Genomic DNA, 24,845 nt, shown 5'->3' with positions numbered 1-24,845 from the left:
TAGCTTTGCTAGATTCAGCCAAATGCTGTGAAAAAAACTTGCACAGCACTGGCACAGACCTGCCTGGCAAAAACTGATAGGAACTGATGTAACCTAGTCCTGAAAAGGACTCCAATTACAATTAGTCTTTACTCCCACAACCTATCTATTTAAGAGCACAGACCTGCCTGATAAAAGTCGTAGGAAATGCAGTAACCTAGTCCTTAAAAGGACTGCAATCACAACTATTCCCTACTCCCAAGCTATCTGTAGATTTGTGCGAAAATTGGCTTGAAATTAACAAGGTATAGCGCACACAGCAACAGCGGTGCCGTCCAACACGCAGCTGCAGCAGTGAGAAAATGGTGGCGACGGGGAAAATGGCTTGGTCTTATAGGGCAAGGACATGTGACATACACTGCCAATGACACATGCCCTTGCTTGTGTGAAAAAAAGCACTTCGCTCCGTGTGTGCGCTGCTGATAGGCTGACAGACTGCACCTCCCCACTGCAAATGCGGGAAAGAGAAAAAAAAAATGGAGATCTTCATTGTTCCTGCAGAGATCCATCCCCTGCCCCTCCCCCACCCCGCTGTACACTCAAACTGCGTATTAACATTAATTTTCATCATTACTGAGAAAAAATCCAGTTATGATTTTGGTGCACGAACAGTTATCGAACATAACCTCGAACAGCCGAATTTTTCTCAAATTGTTCGTGTTCGCCGAATGGCTCGAACACCGCCCAAAACAGCTCGAATTTGAGATTGGCGAACAGTTCGAGTAGAACAACGCTCATCTCTATTAACTGTATCCCGTAAAAACTCCCCAAACTGTTTTGTCTTAGTTTTGGATCTGTTATTGGCCTGTATTAAGACTACTCGTAAGCCGCTTTCATGGCATCCCATAATGTGTTTGCGACACTCGTTTGTCGTTTTCCTTATAATAATGTTCTAAGGTCGATGTGATCCGTGTAATATCTATAATTTGAAGCCAGAAGGGATTCATGGCCGATATAGTCAGAGAATCCAGCGGCCTGGGTAACAAACAGAGAGTAGTCAGCGAGGGTGAATGACCTGATAGCGTCTGGGCAGATAGTCCACTGTTCTCACCAAGGGGGAAATATGTTCTGTGCTCAATACCAGATCAATACGCCATAATGTTTTATGTGTCTTAGAATAGCAAGAAAACTGTCTAGTGTTAGGATATGTGAGACGCCATTTGTCCACTAATGATAGTTCTGATATTATTTCTCCTAACTTAGTTATGGGGCAGTTTTTGTAGCAGTGTCTGATTTATCTCTATCCCAATATGGATGAACACCATTATTGAAATCTCCCATACAAAGGACTGGAACTCCCGGTCTCTTATTCATTAGTGAAGCCATATTTTTCACACTAATGTTGTTATATGGAGGAGGAACATAGACGGCCACAAGAAGAATTTCTTTTGTAAATATTTTTACAGTGGATCCCCACAAATCTGCCTTCTCCATCTATCTTGGAATCAATGAATTCAAAAGGGATAGTCCTATGTACTAGGATGCTGACCCCCCTAGAGTATGTGGAGAAGGTAGAGTGGAAGCTGTGGCCGATCCATGAGTATTTCATGCCCACAACACTGTTTTTCCCAAAGTGCGTTTGCTGCAAACACCACTGCAGGCACATGATCCCGGATATGCTCCATGACCACCGCTCTCTTTAAGGAGTCCCCCAGACCTCTGACCCGGGCAGCCTTAAGGATGGCACCACTGCAGGCAGGTGATCCCGGATATGCTCCATGACCGCCGCTCTCTTTAAGGAGTCCCCCAGATCTCTGACCCGAGCAGCCTTAAGGATGGCACCACTGCAGGCAGGTGATCCCAGATATGCTCCATGACTGCCGCTCTCTTTAAGGAGTCCCCCAGACCTCTGACCTGTGCAGCCTTAAGGATGGCACCACTGCAGGCAGGTGATCCCGGATATGCTCCATGACCGCCGCTCTCTTTAAAGGAGTCCCCCAGACCTCTGACGCGGGCAGCCTTAAGGATGGCACCACTGCAGGCAGGTGATCCCAGATATGCTCCATGACTGCCGCTCTCTTTAAGGAGTCCCCCAGACCTCTGACCCGGGCAGCCTTAAGGATGGCACCACTGCAGGCAGGTGATCCCGGATATGCTCCATGACTGCTGCTCTCTTTAAGGAGTCCCCCAGACCTCTGACCCGGGCAGCCTTAAGGATGACACCACTGCAGGCAGATGATCCCGGATATGCTCCATGACCGCCGCTGTCTTTAAGGAGTCCCCCAGACCTCCAACCCAGGCAGCCTTAAGGATGACACCACTGCAGGCAGATGATCCCGGATATGCGCCATGACCACCGCTCTCTTTAAGGAGTCCCCCAGACCTCTGACCCGGGCAGCCATAAGGATGGCACCACTGCAGGCGGGTGATCCCGGATATGCTCCATGACCGCCGCTCTCTTTAAGGAGTCCCCCAGACCTCTGACCCGGGCAGCCTTAAGGATGGCACCACTGCAGACAGGTGATCCCGAATATGCTCCATGACCGCCGCTCTCTTCAAGGAGTCCCCCAGACCTCTGACCCAGGCAGCCTTAAGGATGGCACCACTGCAGACAGGTGATCCCGGATATGCTCCATGACCGCCACTCTCTTTAAGGAGTCCCCCAGACCTCTGACCCAGGCAGCCTTAAGGATGGCACCACTGCAGGCAGGTGATCCCGGATATGCTACATGACCGCCGCTCTCTTTAAGGATTCCCCCAGACCTCTGACCCGGGCAGCCTTAAGGATGGCACCACTGCAGGCAGGTGATCCCGGATATGCTCCATGACCGCCGCTCTCTTTAAGGATTCCCCCAGACCTCTGACCCAGGCAGCCTTAAGGATGGCACCACTGCAGGCAGGTGATCCCGGATATGCTCCATGACCGCCGCTCTCTTTAAGGATTCCCCCAGACCTCTGACCCGGGCAGCCTTAAGGATGGCACCGCAGGCAGGTGATCCCGGATATACTCCATGACCGCTGCTCTCTTTAAGGATTCCCCCAGACCTCTGACCCGAGCAGCCTTAAGGATGGCACCACTGCAGGCAGGTGATCCCGGATATACTCCATGACCGCCGCTCTCTTTAAGGAGTCCCCCAGACCTCTGACATTCCATGTAAGGAAATTTACTTTATCAGCCATTATATATAGCTATAAGGGATTGAAAAATACAGGTGACTTGTAAGGTATCTCGCCTTTCTCTTCCCTTTTATAACCCTCTTTACAGTATTTCCACTTAGTCGGCTTGACCGCTAGTATTTGCAGAAGCAAACAACAAGTTATAGAAACAAAAACCCCCCAAACACATTTAAACAAGTAAATATTAATCCATCCGTTCAATCTGGATGAAGAAAGTCACCAGTCCATCCTGTAGCCGTATACAAGGCAAGCGAATGAAGAAAGGCACCAGTCCATCCTGTAGCCGTATACAAGGCAAGCGAATGAAGAAAGGCACCAGTCCATCCTGTAGCCGTATACAAGGCAAGCGAATGAAGAAAGGCACCAGTCCATCCTGTAGCCGTATACAAGGCAAGCGAATGAAGAAAGCCACCAGTCCATCCTGTAGCCGTATACAAGGCAAGCGAATGAAGAAAGGCACCAGTCCATCCTGTAGCCGTATACAAGGCAAGCGAATGAAGAAAGGCACCAGTCCATCCTGTAGCCGTATACAAGGCAAGCGAATGAAGAAAGCCACCAGTCCATCCTGTAGCCGTATACAAGGCAAGCGAATGAAGAAAGGCACCAGTCCATCCTGTAGCCGTATACAAGGCAAGCGAATGAAGAAAGTCACCAGTCCATCCTGTAGCCGTATACAAGGCAAGCGAATGAAGAAAGCCACCAGTCCATCCTGTAGCCATATACAAGGCAAGCTAATGAAGAAAGTCACCAGTCCATCCTGTAGCCGTATACAAGGCAAGCGAATGAAGAAAGGCACCAGTCCATCCTGTAGCCGTATACAAGGCAAGCGAATGAAGAAAGTCACCAGTCCATCCTGTAGCCGTATACAAGGCAAGCGAATGAAGAAAGCCACCAGTCCATCCTGTAGCCGTATACAAGGCAAGCTAATGAAGAAAGTCACCAGTCCATCCTGTAGCCGTATACATGGCAAGCTAATGAAGAAAGGCACCAGTCCATCCTGTAGCCGTATACATGGCAAGCTAATGAAGAAAGGCACCAGTCCATCCTGTAGCCGTATACAAGGCAAGCGAATGAAGAAAGGCACCAGTCCATCCTGTAGCCGTATACAAGGCAAGCGAATGAAGAAAGGCACCAGTCCATCCTGTAGCCGTATAAAAGGCAAGCAAATGAAGAAAGTCACCAGTCCATCCTGTAGCCGTATACAAGGCAAGCGAATGAAGAAAGCCACCAGTCCATCCTGTAGTCGTATACAAGGCAAGCAAATGAAGAAAGCCACCAGTCCATCCTGTAGCTGTATACAAGGCAAGCGAATGAAGAAAGGCACCAGTCCATCCTGTAGCCATATACAAGGCAAGCGAATGAAGAAAGGCACCAGTCCATCCTGTAGCCGTATACAAGGCAAGCGAATGAAGAAAGGCACCAGTCCATCCTGTAGCCGTATACAAGGCAAGCGAATGAAGAAAGGCACCAGTCCATCCTGTAGCCGTATTAAAGGCAAGCAAATGAAGAAAGCCACCAGTCCATCCTGTAGCTGTATACAAGGCAAGCGAATGAAGAAAGCCACCAGTCCATCCTGTAGCCATATACAAGGCAAGCGAATGAAGAAAGGCACCAGTCCATCCTGTAGCCGTATACAAGGCAAGCGAATGAAGAAAGGCACCAGTCCATCCTGTAGCCGTATAAAAGGTAAGCAAATGAAGAAAGCCACCAGTCCATCCTGTAGCTGTATACAAGGCAAGCGAATGAAGAAAGCCACCAGTCCATCCTGTAGCCGTATACAAGGCAAGCGAATGAAGAAATGCACCAGTCCATCCTGTAGCCGTATTCAAGGCAAGCGAATGAAGAAAGGCACCAGTCCATCCTGTAGCCGTATAAAAGGCAAGCAAATGAAGAAAGCCACCAGTCCATCCTGTAGCCGTATACAAGGCAAGCGAATGAAGAAAGGCACCAGTCCATCCTGTAGCCGTATACAAGGCAAGCGAATGAAGAAAGGCACCAGTCCATCCTGTAGCCGTATACAAGGCAAGCGTATGAAGAAAGCCACCAGTCCATCCTGTAGCCGTATACAAGGCAAGCGAATGAAGAAAGGCACCAGTCCATCCTGTAGCCGTATACAAGGCAAGCGAATGAAGAAAGCCACCGGTCCATCCTGTAGCCGTATACAAGACAAGCGAATGAAGAAAGTCACCAGTCCATCCTGTAGCCGTATACAAGGCAAGCGAATGAAGAAAGCCACCAGTCCATCCTGTAGCCGTATACAAGGCAAGCGAATGAAGACAGGCACCAGTCCACCCTGTAGCCGTATACAAGGCAAGCGAATGAAGAAAGGCACCAGTCCATCCTGTAGCCGTATACAAGGCAAGCGAATGAAGAAAGGCACCAGTCCATCCTGTAGCCGTATACAAGGCAAGCGAATGAAGAAAGGCACCAGTCCATCCTGTAGCCGTATACAAGGCAAGCGAATGAAGAAAGTCACCAGTCCATCCTGTAGCCGTATACAAGGCAAGCGAATGAAGAAAGTCACCAGTCCATCCTGTAGCCATATACAAGGCAAGAGAATGAAGAAAGCCACCAGTCCATCCTGTAGCCGTATACAAGGCAAGCGAATGAAGAAAGGCACCAGTCCATCCTGTAGCCGTATACAAGGCAAGCGAATGAAGAAAGGCACCAGTCCATCCTGTAGCCGTATACAAGGGAAGCGAATGAAGAAAGGCACCAGTCCATCCTGTAGCCGTATACAAGGCAAGCGAATGAAGAAAGGCACCAGTCCATCCTGTAGCCGTATACAAGGCAAGCGAATGAAGAAAGGCACCAGTCCATCCTGTAGCCGTATACAAGGCAAGCGAATGAAGAAAGGCACCAGTCCATCCTGTAGCCATATACAAGGCAAGAGAATGAAGAAAGCCACCAGTCCATCCTGTAGCCGTATACAAGGCAAGCGAATGAAGAAAGCCACCAGTCCATCCTGTAGCCGTATACAAGGCAAGCGAATGAAGAAAGGCACCAGTCCATCCTGTAGCCGTATACAAGGCAAGCGAATGAAGAAAGCCACCAGTCCATCCTGTAGCCATATACAAGGCAAGCGAATGAAGAAAGGCACCAGTCCATCCTGTAGCCGTATACAAGGCAAGCAAATGAAGAAAGCCACCAGTCCATCCTGTAGCCGTATACAAGGCAAGCGAATGAAGAAAGTCAACAGTCCATCCTGTAGCCGTATACAAGGCAAGCGAATGAAGAAAGCCACCAGTCCATCCTGTAGCTGTATACAAGGCAAGCGAATGAAGAAAGGCACCAGTCCATCCTGTAGCTGTATACAAGGCAAGTGAACAATCAACCTAAAACGAAAAAGGGTTAAACACTTCCTGGGGGCCTGCAATATTCAGATATAGCTCAGGATAGTTGTGTCCACTGGGTGGTGGGCTAGGCAGTAAAGGATATGACCCCAACAGTCAATCGGGAAACTCCGATCGTATATATCTTTAATTATCCAGATTCAAATTTACTGATTTTGATGGATCCTCTGCTCATTCAGATCAATCCAGCGGAGTGCGTCTTTCAGATGTTCAAAAAAGAAAGTCTCTCCCAGAGCCGCCGCTCTAAGTTTCGCAGGGTAAATCATGGAGTATGAGGTTTGCAGACTACGCAGCCTTCAGTTTACATCAAGAAACTGCGCCCTGCGATTTGAAATTTCAATGGAGTAATCCGGAAAAAAGGAAATTCTTTGGCCGTTAATAGAGATGTCCCCTTTATCACGGGCGGCCTTAAGGGTGGCATCTCTGTCTTTGTAGTGCAGCAGCTTTATTAATACTGGACGTGGAGGGGACCCTGGTGACAGTGGCCGGGTTGGCACCCTGTGCGCCCTTTCCACAGCAAAGAAGGCAGACAGGCAATCAGCCCCAAACAAAGAACATAAACATGTCTCAAAGTACTCATTCGGATTATTGCTCACAATTTTTTCAGGGACACCCATCACTCTTATATTATTTCGTCGGAGACTGTTCTCCAAATCATCTGTTTTAGGTAATAGGGTCATGATCGGCTGTCCATGTCTGTGGCTGTCCTGTGATATCTGAGACTGTTTATCCTCCAGATCACTGGTTCTGCCCTCTGCTGCTGTAGTGCGGTCGTTAACCTTTTGTAGCCCTTGCCTCATAAAACAAAGTTCCTCTTTAATCTCTCCCATCTGACTGTTAAGTGAGGCTAAAGCAGCTTCATACTGTGTTACAGCCACAAACACATCCTTTATCATGGGCTCATTAATGTTCTGATCAGTATTATGGTGGGAAGCAGTGATTTCTGGCTGAGGCTGCGGGCACGGGAACTTGCAGGAGCTTATCAGCAGTGTTATTGAATTCCTCTGAGAGCACAGAGAAAGGATTAGACACCTCAATGATTTGTGTCTGTGCCTCATTGTCAGTGCAGGCTCCTGTGTCTGAAGCTCTAACACATCCAGCCAGCCTCAGTGCTGTGCCTGCAGCCACTGACTTCCCTGTTCTGTTACCTGCTGCAGAGGAGCCTGCGCCATCTTGGGCGCCTCCATTCCCTCCTGCTCCCCGTCGTCTCGCTGCTGCTCCTCTGGCCATGATGGCTCCTCCTATGCACACCGGTAAGTGCTATGACATGTATAAAAGGGGTAATACCGCTTTTTATTAAGTTAGGGGACCAATGGATCCTCCGGCAGGCTAGTTATCCCAGGGGCTCTCCTAGCACACTTCCACTCACATGTCCGGCCACGCTACGCCCCATGGGTGTAATTTTTACACATGGACTAATTAAACGCATGTTTTTACTTGGAGCTGGATACCGCATCTTCTTTGGCTATTCATCACGTTTTGATCAGAACCTTCTCCCGTGCTCCAATCATGAACCACACAGGTGAGCTGGATTTACTTTATCTCTTATCAGTAATCATGTCCACAGTATGTCTACGAGCATGATAGAAAACCTTAGAAGACGGCAATAGCACTGAAGACACATTAACCACTTAAGGACCGAGCCACTTTGTATGTTAATGACCCGGCCTCATTTTACAATTCTGACCGGCGTCCCTTTATGTGGTAATAACTGTGGAGCTTCCGCACATCCCAATGATTTTTATGCCCTTAAACCAGATATTTATTAACTATTTTTGGTGGTAAAACTAACATTTACTACATGTCTACTTTACATCAGAGTCATTTTTAAATCATATTTTTTTTTGTTATGAAATTAGAGGGTTAGAAATTTATCAGAAGTTTCTCATTTTTACAAGAATATTTACAAAACCTATTTTTTAGGGACCACATCATGTTTGACTTTGAGGGGCCTATGTGACAGAAAATACCCAAAAGTGACACGATTTGAGAAACTGCACCAATCAAAATTGCTCAAAACCACATTCAAGAAGTTTATTAACCCTTTAGGTGCTTTACAGGGATGAAAGCAATGTGGAAGAAAAAAATGAAAAATTATTTTTTTCCCACAAAAATGTTGCTTTAGCCCCAAATTTTGCATTTTTAAAAGGATGAAAGGAGAAAATGCATCATACAATTTGATGTGCACTTTCTCCTGAGTACGCCGATACCCCATATGTGGGGGAAAACCTACTGTTTGGGTGCATGGCAGGGCTCAAGAGGGTAGGCGCGCCATTTGACTTTTGGAGTACAAAATCGTCTAAATAGATAGCGGACGCCATGTCACATTTGCAGAGCCCCTGATGTGCCTAAACAGTGGAAACCCCCCACAACTGACCCCATTTTAGAAACTAGAACGCTCAAGGAATTTATCTAAAGGTATGGTGAACATTTTGAAACCACAGGTGCTTCACAAAATTTTAAGAAATTGGACTGTGAAAATTAAAAATTATGTTTTTTCTCCAAAAATGTTGTTTTAGCCACAAATTTTTCATTTTCACAAAGAAATCATCCAGGGGTGCAGTGATCATATTGACTCCATATGTGTTTCACAAAATGTTATACCATTGAACGGTGAAGAACAAAAATGACATATTTACCACTAAAATGTTGTTTTAGCCCCAGATTTTACATTTTCACAAGCGGAAATGGCCAAAGATGACCACATAATTTGTTACACAATTTCTGCTGAACGTGGCGATACTCCATATGTGGCTGTACTGTACTGCTTAGCCACATGGCGAGACTCGGGAGGGAAGGAGCAATATTTGACTCTTGGAGAACAAATTTTCATAGAATAATTTGCAGACTCCATATACAGAGCCCCTAAGTGTCAGAAGAGCAAAATTCCCCCTCAAGTGACCCAAGTGACCAGAAACAAGCAGCAATGAATGTTGCCAAGTGAAAATGGAAATATGTCATTATAGTGCCCGGTACATTGTAGTGACTGGTACATTGTAGTGCCTGGTACATTGTAGTGCCTGGTACATTGTAGTGCCCAGTACTTTGTAGCGCCCAGTACTTTGTAGCGCCCAGTACATTATGCCCGGCTCGTGCTTCTGGAGTCACGCACCCTGTAAATTATGTTGGCTCTTCTATCTACATTAATGACAAACATGTGGAGGCTAACTGCGGTTTTGGCACACTGTGGGGCCCAGGAGTAAGGGGGTATTTGGATTTGGGAGCGCAGATTTTGCTGGATTTCTTTTAGTGGGAGCCACGTGACTTTTCCAGAGCCTTTGTTCTACCAGTAATGTGAACACAACCTATACTTCTGTTTACAGATGATGAACCTGAGTGGGGACTTGTTTTTTTGTGGGTTGAGTAGAAGCTTTTATTGGTGGAATTTTGGGGTACAGAACATTTTGGATCACATTTATCCTGTGCTCTACACTGAACACTTACATCGAGGTTTCAATCTAAATCTATAAAATACGTGTTTCAGATGACACCCGAGAGGAATCCATTCATTATAATGAGGCAGCAGAGTTACACTGGAGTCTGTGTTGGCTCTGATCAGCGGTGTTCTTCTTTTCAAAAGTGCACAACGCTGTGGCGGACCGCGCTTTTGTGTACGCTTAAAAAAAAGGACACCGACGGATCACAGGTCAGACGGCGTTCACAGTGTCTCCATCTGTCTCATTATAGGGAATCTTCCCCCGGGGTTCTGTCTGAATCACAAGCTCAATCATTTATAAGGCAGCATGAGACTTGTGTAAGAATAATATGGAAGTAATATTAAAGCCAGTAATTATTATACACTGGTCATTATTACACACCTGTGGAAACATCTACCGGAATCTCCTCCTTCCCGTCACTCACACACGGCTGATCCCTCCTCGTCATCGCTTCTTCTTCTGTCTCATCCTCCTCTTTATTCTTAGTCGGATCTTCCTCCTGATATATCAGATGTAACAATCAGCGCAATACAAGAAACCACCAAAATCTGTGACATCTATGACCTCGATCAGAAATGTCCCCCATATACAGATCCGGTACAGGGCTCAGCACCGTCTACCTGATGATCCTCCGGGATGTTGTGATTCTCCTCTGGACAGTCCTGGGGATACAGAGGACGGGGACATCTCTCTGGTGGATTTCTTTCCATGAGTCCATCTGTAGGAAACACAAAGTGACGCAATACAGTGACATGTAAAAGTTTGGGCACCAATGGTCAAAATTACTGTTATTGTGAACAGTGAAGCAAGCTGAAGATGAAATGATCTCTAAAAGGCCTAAAGTTACAGGTGACACATTTCCTTTGTATTTTAGGCAAAAAATAAATAAATAAATAATGCAAAAGTTTAGGCACCCTGCATGGTTAGTACCTAGTAGCGCCCCCTTTTGCAAGTATCACAGCTTGTAAACCTTTTTCTGGCCAAATTCTTGTTTGAGGGATTTTCATCCTTTCTTCCTTTGAGAATTCTTCCAGTTCTGTGAGATTCCTGGGTCGTCTTGCCTCCTCGGCTCTTTTGCAGTCTAGCCACAGATTTTCAAGATGTTCAGATCAGGGGACTATGAGGGCCATTGTAAAACCTTCAGCTTGCGTCTTTTCAGGTCTTCTATTGTGGATTTCGACATGTTTTTAGGATCATTATCCATTTGTAGAATCCTCTTTTCACCTTCAGCTTTTTTACAGATGGTGTTATGTTTGCATCAAGAATTTGTTGAAATTTCATTGAATCCATTCTTCGCTCTACCCGTGAAATGTTGCCAGTGCCACTGACTGCAACAGAACCCCAAAGCATGATTGATCCGCCCCCATGCTTAATAGTTGGCGAGATGTTCTTTTCCTGAAATTCTGTGCCCTTTTTTCTCCACACATACCTCTGATCATTTTCTATTTTAACCTCATCGGTCCACAGAACTTGTTTCCAAAATTCATCAGGCTTGTCTTTATGTTCTTTTGTACTTCTGACGCTGAATTTTATGATGAGAATGCAGGAGAGGTTTTCTTCTGATGACTCTTCCATGAAGGCCATATTTGTGCAGGTGTCTCTGAACAGTAGAACAATGTACCTCAACTCCAGAGTCTGCTAAATCTTTGTGAAAGTCTTTTGCAGTCAGCTGGGTGTTCTGATTTGCCTCTCTAGCAATCCTACGAGCAGCTAGCACTGAAATTTTGCTTGGTCTTCCAGACCTTATATTGACCTCCACTGTGCCTGGTAACTGCCATTTCTAAATTACATTTCTGAGAAAAGGGCAACTTGAAAACGCTTTGCTATCTTCTTATAGCCTTCTCCTGCTTTGTGGCCTCCACCATTTTCAGAGTGCTCGGCAGCTGCTTAGAAGAACCCATGGCTGCTGTATTTGGCACAATGTTAGAGGGAGCTGAGTTTTTATAAAGCTAAGAAATTTGCATCACCTGGTCTTTACTATCGATGATAGTGAACAACCATAACCCTAACAGGCTAAGTAAGGTCTGCGACCTTGGTTGAAGTCATCTGAGCACACAAATCTCCAAGGGCGCCCAAACTTTTACATCAGCCCATTTTCCTTTTAGTAGTTTTTAAAATGTAAAAAATGTCAATATTTCTTATTTTTTTCCTAAAATACAAAGGAAATGTGTCATCTTTAACTTTAGGTCTTTTAGATCATTTCATCTTCAACTTGCTTAACTGTTCACAATAAGTCATTTTGACCAAGGGTGACCGAACTTTTACATGACACTGCAGATTGTGTCATGTGATGATGGGAGTAGTAGTAGGTGACCACAGAACAGACATGACAGTCTCCCTCCTCACCCTGCTGATCGGCCCATATTGCGGTCGCCTCTTGTGCTCCATGTATAACCTCAACCTTAATATCAATCAGATCTTCACCCTAAAAAGAAAAATGTAAGATGAGCTCAGGTCCCATCACTTCATGGTCAGATGTTGTGGGGACTTCAGTGTCATCTACCTGATGATCCTCCGGGATGTTGTGATTCTCCTCTGGACAGTCCTGGGGATACAGAGGACGGGGACATCTCTCTGGTGGATTTCTCCTCCTGGATCCATCTGTGGAGACAGAGACTGAATACATGACCTGCCGTGTATCGGTCTATATATGAAACACGTCTCTCAGAACCAGTAATTCTATGTTTATGCATCAGGGACTAAATTACATTGTTGTGGTCCTCACCACCAGTACCGAGGTCCCAGCACATTGTGGCCTCAAGTATGAAGTGATAATCAGCGAGACCAAAGCCTAATGCTCTCTGCTCTGCACTCGGAGGATGAAAACCCCGAGGAGAGGGACAGAGAAGATCAGGGCTGTAGAGTCGGAGCCCATTTTGCTGGAGTCGATATAAAATGGACTGACTGACTCCTAAAATATATAATAAATTGGGTATAGAAATTCAATGCAGTTTGTGGGAAATATTTTTTCATAAGAATTTGGGAAAGTTATGAAATGTCCTATAAATGTCCGTCCTATTCCTGATCTAAGGGTCTAGACTTTTAGCTGAGATTAATCTGTGCTACAGTAAATTTATCACTTAAACATGAGCTGTGTATGAGGGAGTTGGAGTCGGTGTCATGGAAATTGAGGAGTCGGAGGTTTGGCTTACCGACTCCACAGCCCTGGAGAAGACCCTCGTCAGTCAGATGAAGGAGCCGTACTAAGAAACACAACTTCTCCAAGATTCATCTCCACCAGGGATGGAACCACAGAGGAGCTGGAGAAAGCTCCACATTTCCATCCATCGGTTCCTTTCCTAATTCGCCATTATGGAGATTGGGGGACGGATGGTTACCATTTACCAGTGATTGTGAGCTCTCAAAAAACAATGTCACCATGTGGATGTGGCCTCCCTCCTGGACAGGATCCTCTGGGATCACTCAGAGGAGAGAACCTGACATCCTCCTATTAAAAGACGAGTTACTGCGTTTTTATTATTTTTTAAATAGAGAGAAATCTCAATATCCGCCTCGATATAAACACTAAAATAGGCAGCAAGTTCTGCGTTTGTCTCTAAAGGAGGAAAAAAGGCACATGTACGGCTGACGGATGAAGTCACAGCGCCCGGAAGGACGGTGTTGTAGGGAGCACCCGGTACGCAGCGGTTAGTACCTATCAATGTGTAGAAAGGACAACTAGAGAGCAGGCACCGGGGTCATGGGCGCTTACTGATGCACACGGGGAGCCAAGGAGAGATTGTCTGGTCAGACTCCACAGAAAAGCTCCATAATACATATTCTTCTGAACAAACATCACTGTAAGGGAGACTTACACTTATTATTACCACCCTTGTGCTGCCCGATGTTCCTGCAGGGCCAACACCTGCGTCATCATCCCACTTATATCGTTCTGATCAGACCCCATGAAGAGGAGGAGCGCACCACCTGACATTTTGCCATCGTTGAGCCCTTGAGGCGAGAACACCCCGTCCCGCGCATTCTGATATCATGTGATAACGCTCTTTAACCCCTTGCTGATATCTGGTGTTCATGCATGGAGCATGCCAGGTGCACGTATGTGGAGCGAGCTCCAATTGCTGCCATTTAACCACTTCACTGCTGCTGACAGCCTAACAGTGCCATTTAAAGGGAACCTGTTATGTAAAACAATGCTATTAACCTGCAGACATCGGGCTAATCTACAGGTTAATAGCATTTTGAACCTGCTTGGCGCCCACATTTACAGCCACGCTGCCGGTAGGAGATGAACCTTATTCAACTCCACAGTGTTTGGCTTCGGTCATAGAGTTTGGGCCGGAGCAGATACAGTCACTGCTCAGTGTAAAGAGAGCGGCAGCACTTAACGCACCCCGGCACTGACTGACAGCCAGCTCAGCATTAGAGCTGGAAGTCAGTCAGTGCCGGGGGTGCGGATTCAGCCGCTGCTCACTGTATACTGAGGAGAGACTGAAGCTGCGCCCCCAGGTACTGACTGATAGCCAGCTCAAATGTTGACCCGGCTGTCAGTCAGTGCCGGGGGGCGCGGTAACATAAGCTGCTCTCTATACACTCAACAGGGACTGTTGCTGCGCCGGCCGAAACTCTATGACTGGAAACCGAACACTGCTAGGGAACATCTGCAGGTTAATAGTGTTATTTTACATGACAGGTTCCCTTTATGTGGTTGGGTGTCCCATTCTCCTGCCAATCAGTCAATTAATCGGAGGATCCCAACAACGGTTTGCCATGACTACCAGCGGCCTGCAGAAGACCCCCGTCTCTGCCTCCATGGTTTTCCTATGAAGCCCGGTATGAATAGGATTGTAGCATCGGCGTCTCTACCAGTTACCTGTTGTGCCCGCCAGCTTGCATACCCAGAGCACCCGTCTGGCTATCAGCCGAATCAGCCTGCTTGTCTACCCGGACCACCCGTCAGCTTGCCTGCCGTGCTCATCCGCTGTATCGGTCAGTTCCTGCCATCTGACCCGTGGGAGTCACCTGCTCTCATACAAAGGTCGGTCCCTCCCTGGTTCATGGAGTCGACTGATCCGCTGTGCGACCTTGGTCAGGCCGAGTAGATACTTAGTCACGCCCCTCTGGTCCCTCCTTGCACCGCAGCACAGAGGTTCCACCACCCGGATTCGTAACAGTTTGCACGGGCCATGGAACCCGGTGGCCCCCAGGCTCCTTCGCTTTTTGACCTGTACCAGGAGGTTTGTCGTCAGAGATCCCAACAGGAAACTATCCTGACCTACCTGCAGTCTGTCAACTCCCGCCTGGACACGCTGTCCATCCCACCCGTATCCGTCTCGAGCCGAGCGGCACCCGCTCCAACGGCGCCTCTGCCTACTAGTGCCATGGCATCCGGCCCTGGTCCCCGGCTCTCTGCACCTCCACGTTTTGGTGGTGACCCCGTTGGGGTTTTCTAAACCAGTTCACGCTGCACTTTGAACTCCTGGCACATCAGTTTCCCTCCGACCGGGCCAAAGTGGCGTTCATCATGTCTCACCTCACCGGGGAAACATTGGCATGGCTAAACCCTCTATGTGAGAGAGGGGATCCCCTGGTGTCCGATCTTCCGGCTTTCCTCGCTGCTTTTCGGAAGGTCTTCGATGAGCCCGGACGAAAGACTTCTACTGCCTCTTCTCTTCTCCGTCTCCACCAAGGGAGTCTCACCGTGGGCCAGTATGCCATACATTTCCGCACTCTCGCATCTGAGCTTGCCTGGAACAACGAGGCGCTGGTGTCCACCTTCTGGGAGGGTCTTTCCGGACGGATCAAGGACGAGCTAGCCAGTCGGGACATTCCTTCCACCCTGGACGACCTGGTGTCATTAGCTACCCGGATTGACATCCGTTTCTTGGAACGAGTTAAGGAGACTAACCGGGAGAGAAGATTTCCTCGTCTCGCTCCTGTATTCCAGAAACCTGTCTCCCAACCCACAATTCCCCGGGCATGCTCGCCCAAACCCATGCAAATTGACCAGACCAAGATGGCCAAGTCTCGCCAAGAGACGCGCCGAGCCGAGGGGAGCAGCTTCTACTGTGACAGTAAGGAACATCTGATCCGCTCCTGTCAGGTGAAGCCGGGAAACTCCAGTGTCTAGGACTGTACGGAGAGGTCGTCCTAGGCAAGAGTAAATCCTCTCCGTCCTTGACGCTATCCGTTTCTATTTCCAGTGGTGAGACCCGCTTCTTTGAGACCGCCCACCTGGATTCCGGAGCCGCTGGGAATCTCATTTCTCAGGCTCTTGTGGAGCGGTATCAGATTCCTACCAAACGTCTGGCCGAACCATTGGCAGTCGCTTCCGTGGATGGTAGACTCCTTCCGGAGACCATCTTCCTCGTCACAGAGCCTGTAACCCTTCAGGTGGGAATGCTGCACTTGGAGAGGATCTCCTTTCATGTGCTATCCGGACTCTCTCACTCCCTTTTGCTAGGTTTACACTGGCTACAAAGACATGAACCCGTCCTGAGTTGGCGATCTGGTGAGGTGCTCCGTTGGGGGCAGGATTGCCATGAGACCTGCCTGGCTCCGGTTCATCCGGCTTGACCTCCGTCTACTCCGGCTAATCTACCTGGTCTGCCGGCACCCTACTGGTCCTATGCGGACGTCTTCGACAAGAAGGAACCTGAGACACTACCACCTCATAGGCCGTATGATTGCCCAATCGATCTGGTACCCGGTGCTTCTCCTCCCAGTGGGCGTATCTACCCCTTGTCGCTGGCTGAGACCCGGGCCATGTCTGAGTACATTGAGGAGAATCTTGCTAGGGGATTCATTCAGAAATCTACTTCCCCGGCTGGAGCAGGATTCTTCTTCGTTAAAAAGAAAGACGGCTTGCTACGGCCATGTATCGACTACAGGGGTCTTAACCAGATTACCATCAAGAATAAGTACCCCCTGCCTCTCCTCTCATCTTGGAGCTGTTCGACCACCTTAAAGGCACGAAGATCTTCACTAAGCTTGATCTTCGTAGGGCGTACAATTTGGTCCAGATCCGCCAGGGAGATGAGTGGAAGATGGCAATCAATACCCGAGACGGTCACTATGAATACCACGTTATGCCCTTTAGTCTCTGCAATGCCCCAGCCATCTTTCAGGAGCCGGTTAACGACATCTTCCGTGATCTCTTGTATTCTTGCATAGTGGTGTACCTGAACGATATCTTAGTCTTCTCTCCGGATCTGCCCACACACCGGAGGGATGTTCGTCAGGTTCTGCTTAGGCTCCGGCAAAATCGTCTCTATGCAAAATTTGAGAAATGTCTCTTCGAGCAGACTTCCCTTCCATTCTTGGGATATATTATCTCCGAGACTGGTCTTCTGTTGGAAGGGGTTCTGCACCCGGTGATCATCTACACAGACCACAAAAACCTGGCCTATTTACAAAACGCCCAGAGACTCAATACGCGTCAGGCCCGGGAGTCTCTATTCTTTTCCCGATTCTGCTTTACTCTACATTACCGCCCTGCGGACAAGAACATTAAAGCCGATGCTCTATCCCGCTCATTACTGTCCTACGACCAAGAGGAGGAGCCTCTGCATATCATCAACCCCTCCAGAGTAATGACTGTAGCCCCGTTTGACCTGTCTCGTCTTCCACCCGGTAAGACTTTTGTAGCTCTTCCGGATCGTAAGAAGGTTCTTCTCTGGGGTCATTCGTCCAAACTAGCAGGCCATGCAGGCCAGAGGAAGACTTTCCTGCTCATCGCCCAGCCTTACTGGTGGCCTTCTCTATGCAAGGATGTTGCGGATTTCGTCAAGGCTTGTTCCTCCTGTGCCCATAACAAAGTTCCCAGGCATCTTCCCGCCGGCCGTCTCCTGCCTCTACCCGTACCTTCCTCTCCGTGGCAACACATCGCTGTGGACTTTATTACGGATCTCCCTGTTTCTGCCAGTTGTACTGTCATTTGGGTGGTCGCTGACCGCTTTTCTAAAATGGCCCACTTCATCCCTCTGCCTGGTCTCCCGTCCGCATCTGTGCTGGCTAAGGACTTCATCCACCACATCTTTCGTCTCCACGGCCTACCCCCCCACATTGTGTCTGATCGCGGGGTCCAGTTCAGTTCGCACTTCTGGAGAGCTACGTGTAAGTGCTGGATGTCACCCTGGATTTCTCCTCTGCTTATCATCCTCAGTCCAATGGTCAAGTGGAATGTATCAACCAGGTCCTGACCAGCTTTCTCCGGCATTTTATCAATGCTCACCATAACGATTGGGTTGAGCTCCTACCATGGGCTGAGTTCTCCTATAACAACCATGTGTGAGTCTTCTTCCAAATCCCCGTTGTTTGTGGTCTACGGTCAACACCCCCGGATTCCGTTTCCCGTCTCCGCTTCTGTGGACAATCCTGCCTCAGGGTCTCTGGTCAGAGAATTTTCTATTTGGGAGGACACTAGATCCGCACTACTTCAGCCCTCTGAGCAGATGAAGAAACATGCCGATGATAGCGTCTGCATCCGCCTCAATTCCGTCCAGGAGACAGGGTCTGGCTCTCCTCCAAACATGTTCGGCTCAAAATACCATTGTATAAGTTGGGTCCGTGGTTCATCGGTCCGTTTGAGGTTCTCAAGCAAATCAAGCTAAAACTCCCAGCCACCTTAAGGATTCCCAACTCCTTCCATGTATCTCTCCTCAAACCAGTTGTTCTTAATTCTTTTTCTGACGATCCAGGTACCAATCCAGCTCCAGTCTCCGATAAAGACGTCTATGAGGTAGAGAACAGTTTGGCCACCAAAAGGGTAAGAGGAAAAAACTTTTTACTGGTGGATTGGAAGGGGTTTGGCCTGGAGGAGAGGTCTTGGGGACCCAGGGAGAACATCCATGCCCCTCTTCTTCTTAAAGAATTTCTTCCTGGCCTAAAAATGAGGGGGCGTAAAGGGGGGGTACTGTAGCATCGGCGTCTCTGCCCCCTTCCAGGCAGAGACGCCGTCCCCCTTACCGTCGCAGTCCTGCTCCGGCATCTTCTGGCCTCTCTGCTGCTGCTTGTGCACGCAGCTTCTCTGGCACTGTGCTTAGGGCACGCGCGCCCCCTCCCTCTTAAAGGGGTCGTGAGCGCCGTCCTAAAAAGTCCCCGGCCCAAGTTGAGGTACAGAAACGCCTCAGTAACATTAAAATAAACAAATCACCAGGACCTGATGGCATACACCCACGGGTACTAAGTAATGTGATAGACAGACCGTTATATCTTATATTTAAGGACTCTGTTGAGACTGGGTCTGTGCTACTTGATTGGCGACAGGCGAATGTAGTGCCAATATTCAAAAAGGGAGCAAAAAGTAACGCCGGAAACTATCGGCCGGTGAGTCTGACGTCCGTTGTGGGCAAAATTTTTGAAGGCTTTATTAATGAGGCAATTATGGAGCATCTTGATGCTGATAATCTATTAACCCCGAACCAACATGGATTCATGAGGAATCGCTCCTGCCAAACTAACCTGATTGACTTCTACGAGGAGGTTAGCTCTCGAGTAGATCAGGGGGAACCAGTGGATGTCGTGTATCTCGACTTCTCAAAAGCGTTCGATAGCGTGCCACATAATAGGTTGGTGTACAAAATGAGAATGATGGGGCTGGGGGAAAATGTCTGCAAGTGGGTAGCTAACTGGCTAAAGGATAGAAGGCAGAGGGTGGTTATAAATGGAATATACTCAGATTGGGTAAGCGTCACTAGTGGGGTACCACAGGGGTCTGTACTAGGCCCAATGTTATTTAATATCTTTATTAACGACATAGTCAACGGGATAAATAGTAAAATATCAATATTTGCAGATGACACAAAGTTATGTAAAACAATTAATACAAAAGAGGATAGTGCAGACCTACAGAGGGATTTGGATAAGCTGGGTAGGTGGAGCATTAAATGGCAAATGAGGTTTAACGAGGAGAAATGTAAGGTCATACATATGGGAAGGAAAAATGGAAGTCACCAGTACTCACTGAATGGGAAATCATTGGGGAATTCAGAGATGTAGAAGGACTTGGGCATCTTGATTGATAGCAAACTAAATTGGAGTGCACAAAGTCAGGCGGCTGCTGTAAGGGCAAACAGGGTAATGGGATGTATCAGAAGAGGTATAGCTGCAAAGGATGAGAACATTGTTCTTCCACTGTACAAAGCACTGGTCAGACCACACTTGGAATACTGTGTTCAGTTATGGGCCCCAATATATAGAAAGGATATAAATGAGCTTGAAAAGGTACAAAGGAGGGCAACAAAATTAATAAAGGGAATGGAGGGACTGCAATACCCAGAGAGGTTGGCAAAACTAGGACTATTCAGCCTGGAAAAGAGAAGGTTGAGGGGGGACATAATAAATGTGTACAAATATGTTAGGGGACAGTATAGAGATCTTGCCCGGGATTTGTTCAAAAGGCGGGATATTACGGTAACAAGAGGGCATTCACTAAGACTGGAAGAGAAAAGGTTTCAGCACCAGCACAGGAAGGGGTTCTTTACGGTAAGAGCAGTGAGAATATGGAATTCACTGAGTGAGGAGACGGTAATGTCAGATTCACTACACCAGTTCAAGCGGGGACTGGATGCATTTCTAGATACCAGGCAGATTTCAGCGTATACTTAAAAATAAAATAAAATAGTAGGTTGATACAGGGATTTATTCTGACTGCTGGTTTCAGAGTCGGGAGGGAATTTTTCCTCAGGTGAAGATTGGCTAAATCATTTGGGGTTTTTGCCCTCCTCTGGATCAACTTTAGCAATTACAGAACTTACAGGTCGAACTTGATGGACGCAAGTCTTTATTCGGCTTTACAAACTATGTTACTATGTATGTTACTATGTTACCTGCCGTGCTCGCCAGCCTGCTTACCTGGAAGCTCCTGCCTGTACCTGCCGTGCCCGCCAGCCTGCTTACCTGGAAGCACCTGCCTGTTACCTGCCGTGCCCGCCAGCCTGCTTACCTGGAAGCTCCTGCCTGTACCTGCCGTGACCGCCAGCCTGCTTACCTGGAAGCACCTGCCAGTTACCTGTTGTGCCCGCCAGCTTGCATACCCGGAGCACCCGTCTGGCTATCAGCCTGCTTGTCTACCCGGACCACCTGCCTGCCGTGCTCATCCGCTGTACCGGTCAGTTACTGCCATCTGACCCGTGGGAGTCACCTGCTCTCATACAAGGTAGGTCCCAGAGTGGCACCTGGTCCCTCCCTGGTTCACGGAGTCGACTGAGCCACCGTGCGACCTTAGTCACGCCCCTCTGGTCCCTCCTTGCACCGCAGCACAAAGGTTTCACCACCCGGATCCGTAACAAGGATCTTAGGTTGAAGTCGCCATTATTTTTGCTTTGTCTCCCAAAATGAGAAGAATTTTATTTTTAAAAAAAAAAAAAAAAAAAAAAAAAACATATTTGGCATTTTCACTTCATTATTTATCCCACACAGTAAACGCCATAAGGAAAAAAACATCAAAACATCAAAATCACCTCCCCAAAACTGCAATAAAAATACAAAGATCAAAAAGTCACCAACAAAAAGGTCAGCGGCCATTCAAGAAGAGAAGCCCTCACACAGCTCCGATAACGGAAGATAAAGTGATGGGTGTCAGGAACAGTTCTGAATATTTAACCCATAAAATATAGTCTAAAAAAAAAAAATGGAAGTTTGGAATCTCCGTAACTGTAATGACCTGGAAATTCACAGCGAGGTTACAAAACCCAAATGTGGAATAGCGTTTGTTTTTTTTATTAACTGTTTGGCCTCATCTGGAATTTTTCCTGTTTTTCGGCACATTATATGGTAAAATGCACAATTTGTCATGTAAAAAACAGAAGAGCTCAAACATCTGTGGATGGAAAAATATAAATATTATGGCCTATAGAAGAAGGGGAGGGGAAAAATGAAAAAATGGAAATTTGCCCTATCAGGATGGGTTTGAAACTTTGACATTGACTCCTAGATTTCTGAATCCTGTAGATGGCGCTAGAGACCCTGTTTTCTGCATCTAGCAAAAGGAAATTTGCATATGTTATTTCCCATGGGGCATTGCATGGCCTATAACTCTCCGTACTCAGAATCGTCGCTCTCCTGCAGGAGACACATTCCCCCTATAGAGAGGAGTGCGCGGTGATCCGATCTTCTCCTCCAGTGCGGAAAGTTCTGTGCTTTTCCGCCTGCAGAGCGAGTGGTGAATAGACGCGGGGGCCGAGAACTGCTGGAGCCTCCATGTCCGGCTCTGGTGGGTGATCGACTCCACCACGCTCCATCTTCATGTCAGGACTCGTGTTTCGGGGTCTGAGGGACGGTCCGGTGCCGATATTTATCCAGGACTTTGTGCTCAGTACGGAGAAAGTGATTTGTCACAAAGAAGAAGAATGAACGGAGGAGACCAAGGAAGGTCACACAAGTGTCAGCCAAGAGGGAGGAGCCGGACGCCCGACCACGACTGATGACGACATTGAGCCGGCACCGATTCTGAGGGACGGACGAGCGACAGCGGATTACGGGGAAAATCATCAGTAAATTAACCCCGACTCTGCTGAGTAACAATCCACGACAGACTCAGGTACCGAAAGATCTCACAGGAGAGAACGGACAGAAGCGCTGGGACATCTGCAGACAAAATGTGACCGATGCTCTAAGGAAGGGGAAAGATTCTGAGAGAAGCCGCCGAGGACGAAGACTCAAGACTGATGAAGACGACAGCGGAGAAACCGCGACTCACAGATCAGAAGAGAAGAATCAGGGAATGAAAGCTGTGAGAAAATGTAGAGAAAACCAGAGCAAGTCTGGAGAAAAATCATCTATTATAGGAGGAGGCCGAGAGACGTCATCACATCCACCGGAGCCAACAAGAGTCTCCTCTCACCTGGTGATGTCAGAGGCCGGAGCTCCTCCATCATCACCTCCTGGTACCGATCCTAGTGTCCTTCTAGATACTCCCACTCCTCCATGGAGAGATAGACAGCAACGTCCTGACACCTTATAGGAACCTGACAACAACGACACCGTCATCACCCAGAATCCTCCAGTGCTGTCCTGTATAATGTCCCAGCAGTCACCTCTCCGGTCATCACCCAGAATCCTCCAGTGCTGTCCTGTATAATGTCCCAGCAGTCACCTCTAAGCTCATCACCCAGAATCCTCCAGTGCTGTCCTGTATAATGTCCCAGCAGTCACCTCTCCGGTCATCACCCAGAATCCTCCAGTGCTGTCCTGTATAATGTCCCAGCAGTCACCTCTAAGCTCATCACCCAGAATCCTCCAGTGCTGTCCTGTATAATGTCCCAGCAGTCACCTCTCCGGTCATCACCCAGAATCCTCCAGTGCTGTCCTGTATAATGTCCCAGCAGTCACCTCTAAGCTCATCACCCAGAATCCTCCAGTGCTGTCCTGTATAATGTCCCAGCAGTCACCTCTCCGGCCATCACCCATAATCCTCCAGTGCCGTCCTGTATAATGTCCCAGCAGTCACCTCTCCGCTCATCACCCAGAATCCTCCAGTGCCGTCCTGTATAATGTCCCAGCAGCCACCTCTCCGTTCATCACCCAGAATCCTCCAGTGCTGTCCTGTATAATGTCCCAGCAGTCACCTCTCCGGTCATCACCCAGAATCCTCCAGTGCCGTCCTGTATAATGTCCCAGCAGTCACCTCTCCGGTCATCACCCAGAATCCTCCAGTGCCGTCCTGTATAATGTCCCAGCAGTCACTTCTCCGCTCATCACCCAGAATCCTCCAGTGCTGTCCTGTATAATGTCCCAGCAGTCACCTCTCCGGTCATCACCCAGAATCCTCCAGTGCCGTCCTGTATAATATCCCAGCAGTCACCTCTCCGCTCATCACCCAGAATCCTCCAGTGCCGTCCTGTATAATGTCCCAGCAGCCACCTCTCCGCTCATCACCCAGAATCCTCCAGTGCTGTCCTGTATAATGTCCCAGCAGCCACGTCTCCGCTCATCACCCAGAATCCTCCAGTGCTGTCCTGTATAATGTCCCAGCAGTCACCTCTCCGGTCATCACCCAGAATCCTCCAGTGCTGTCCTGTATAATGTCCCAGCAGTCACCTCTCCGGTCATCACCCAGAATCCTCCAGTGGTGTCCTGTATAATATCCCAGCAGTCACCTCTCCGGTCATCACCCAGAATCCTCCAGTGGTGTCCTGTATAATATCCCAGCAGTCACCTCTCCGGTCATCACCCAGAATCCTCCAGTGGTGTCCTGTATAATATCCCAGCAGTCACCTCTCCGGTCATCACCCAGAATCCTCCAGTGGTGTCCTGTATAATATCCCAGCAGTCACCTCTCCGGTCATCACCCAGAATCCTCCAGTAGTGTCCTGTATAATATCCCAGCAGTCACCTCTCCGGTCATCACCCAGAATCCTCCAGTGCCGTCCTGTATAATGACCCAGCAGTCACCTCTCCGCTCATCACCCAGAATCCTCCAGTGCTGTCCTGTATAATATCCCAGCAGTCACCTCTCCGGTCATCACCCAGAATCCTCCAGTGCTGTCCTGTATAATATCCCAGCAGTCACCTCTCCGGTCATCACCCAGAATCCTCCAGTGGTGTCCTGTATAATGTCCCAGCAGTCACCTCTCCGGTCATCACCCAGAATCCTCCAGTGCTGTCCTGTATAATGTCCCAGCAGTCACCTCTCCGGTCATCACCCAGAATCCTCCAGTGGTGTCCTGTATAATATCCCAGCAGTCACCTCTCCGGTCATCACCCAGAATCCTCCAGTGCTGTCCTGTATAATGACCCAGCAGTCACCTCTCCGGTCATCACCCAGAATCCTCCAGTGCTGTCCTGTATAATGACCCAGCAGTCACCTCTCCGGTCATCACCCAGAATCCTCCAGTGCTGTCCTGTATAATATCCCAGCAGTCACCTCTCCGGTCATCACCCAGAATCCTCCAGTGCTGTCCTGTATAATGTCCCAGCAGTCACTTCTCCGCTCATCACC

At 48.2% G+C, this 24,845-nt stretch overlaps 2 protein-coding genes across 2 annotated transcripts in view; one reads left to right on the top strand and one right to left on the bottom strand.

The window, feature by feature from the left end:
• The window catches only part of LOC141223149 (uncharacterized), a 28,002-nt gene extending 17,343 nt beyond the window's left edge, over positions 1–10,659 (bottom strand). The window contains exons 1-2 of the mRNA XM_073666775.1: positions 10,567–10,659; positions 10,328–10,445 (exon numbers count right to left, since the gene is read on the bottom strand). Coding sequence (XP_073522876.1) covers positions 10,328–10,445; positions 10,567–10,656 — 208 coding nt within the window. The 5' untranslated portion in view covers positions 10,657–10,659. The remainder of the gene's footprint in view (positions 1–10,327; positions 10,446–10,566) is intronic.
• LOC141223137 (gastrula zinc finger protein XlCGF66.1-like) overlaps positions 1–24,845 on the top strand; it is a 352,937-nt gene that overhangs the window by 147,833 nt on the left and 180,259 nt on the right. The window lies entirely within an intron of this gene.

Source organism: Phyllobates terribilis, unplaced genomic scaffold, assembly GCF_046119375.1.
Source record: "Phyllobates terribilis strain yellow unplaced genomic scaffold, ASM4611937v1 Scaffold_370__1_contigs__length_1879735, whole genome shotgun sequence".
NCBI classification, from domain to species: Eukaryota; Metazoa; Chordata; class Amphibia; order Anura; family Dendrobatidae; genus Phyllobates; species Phyllobates terribilis.
This window is presented reverse-complemented; position numbering and strand designations above follow the sequence as displayed.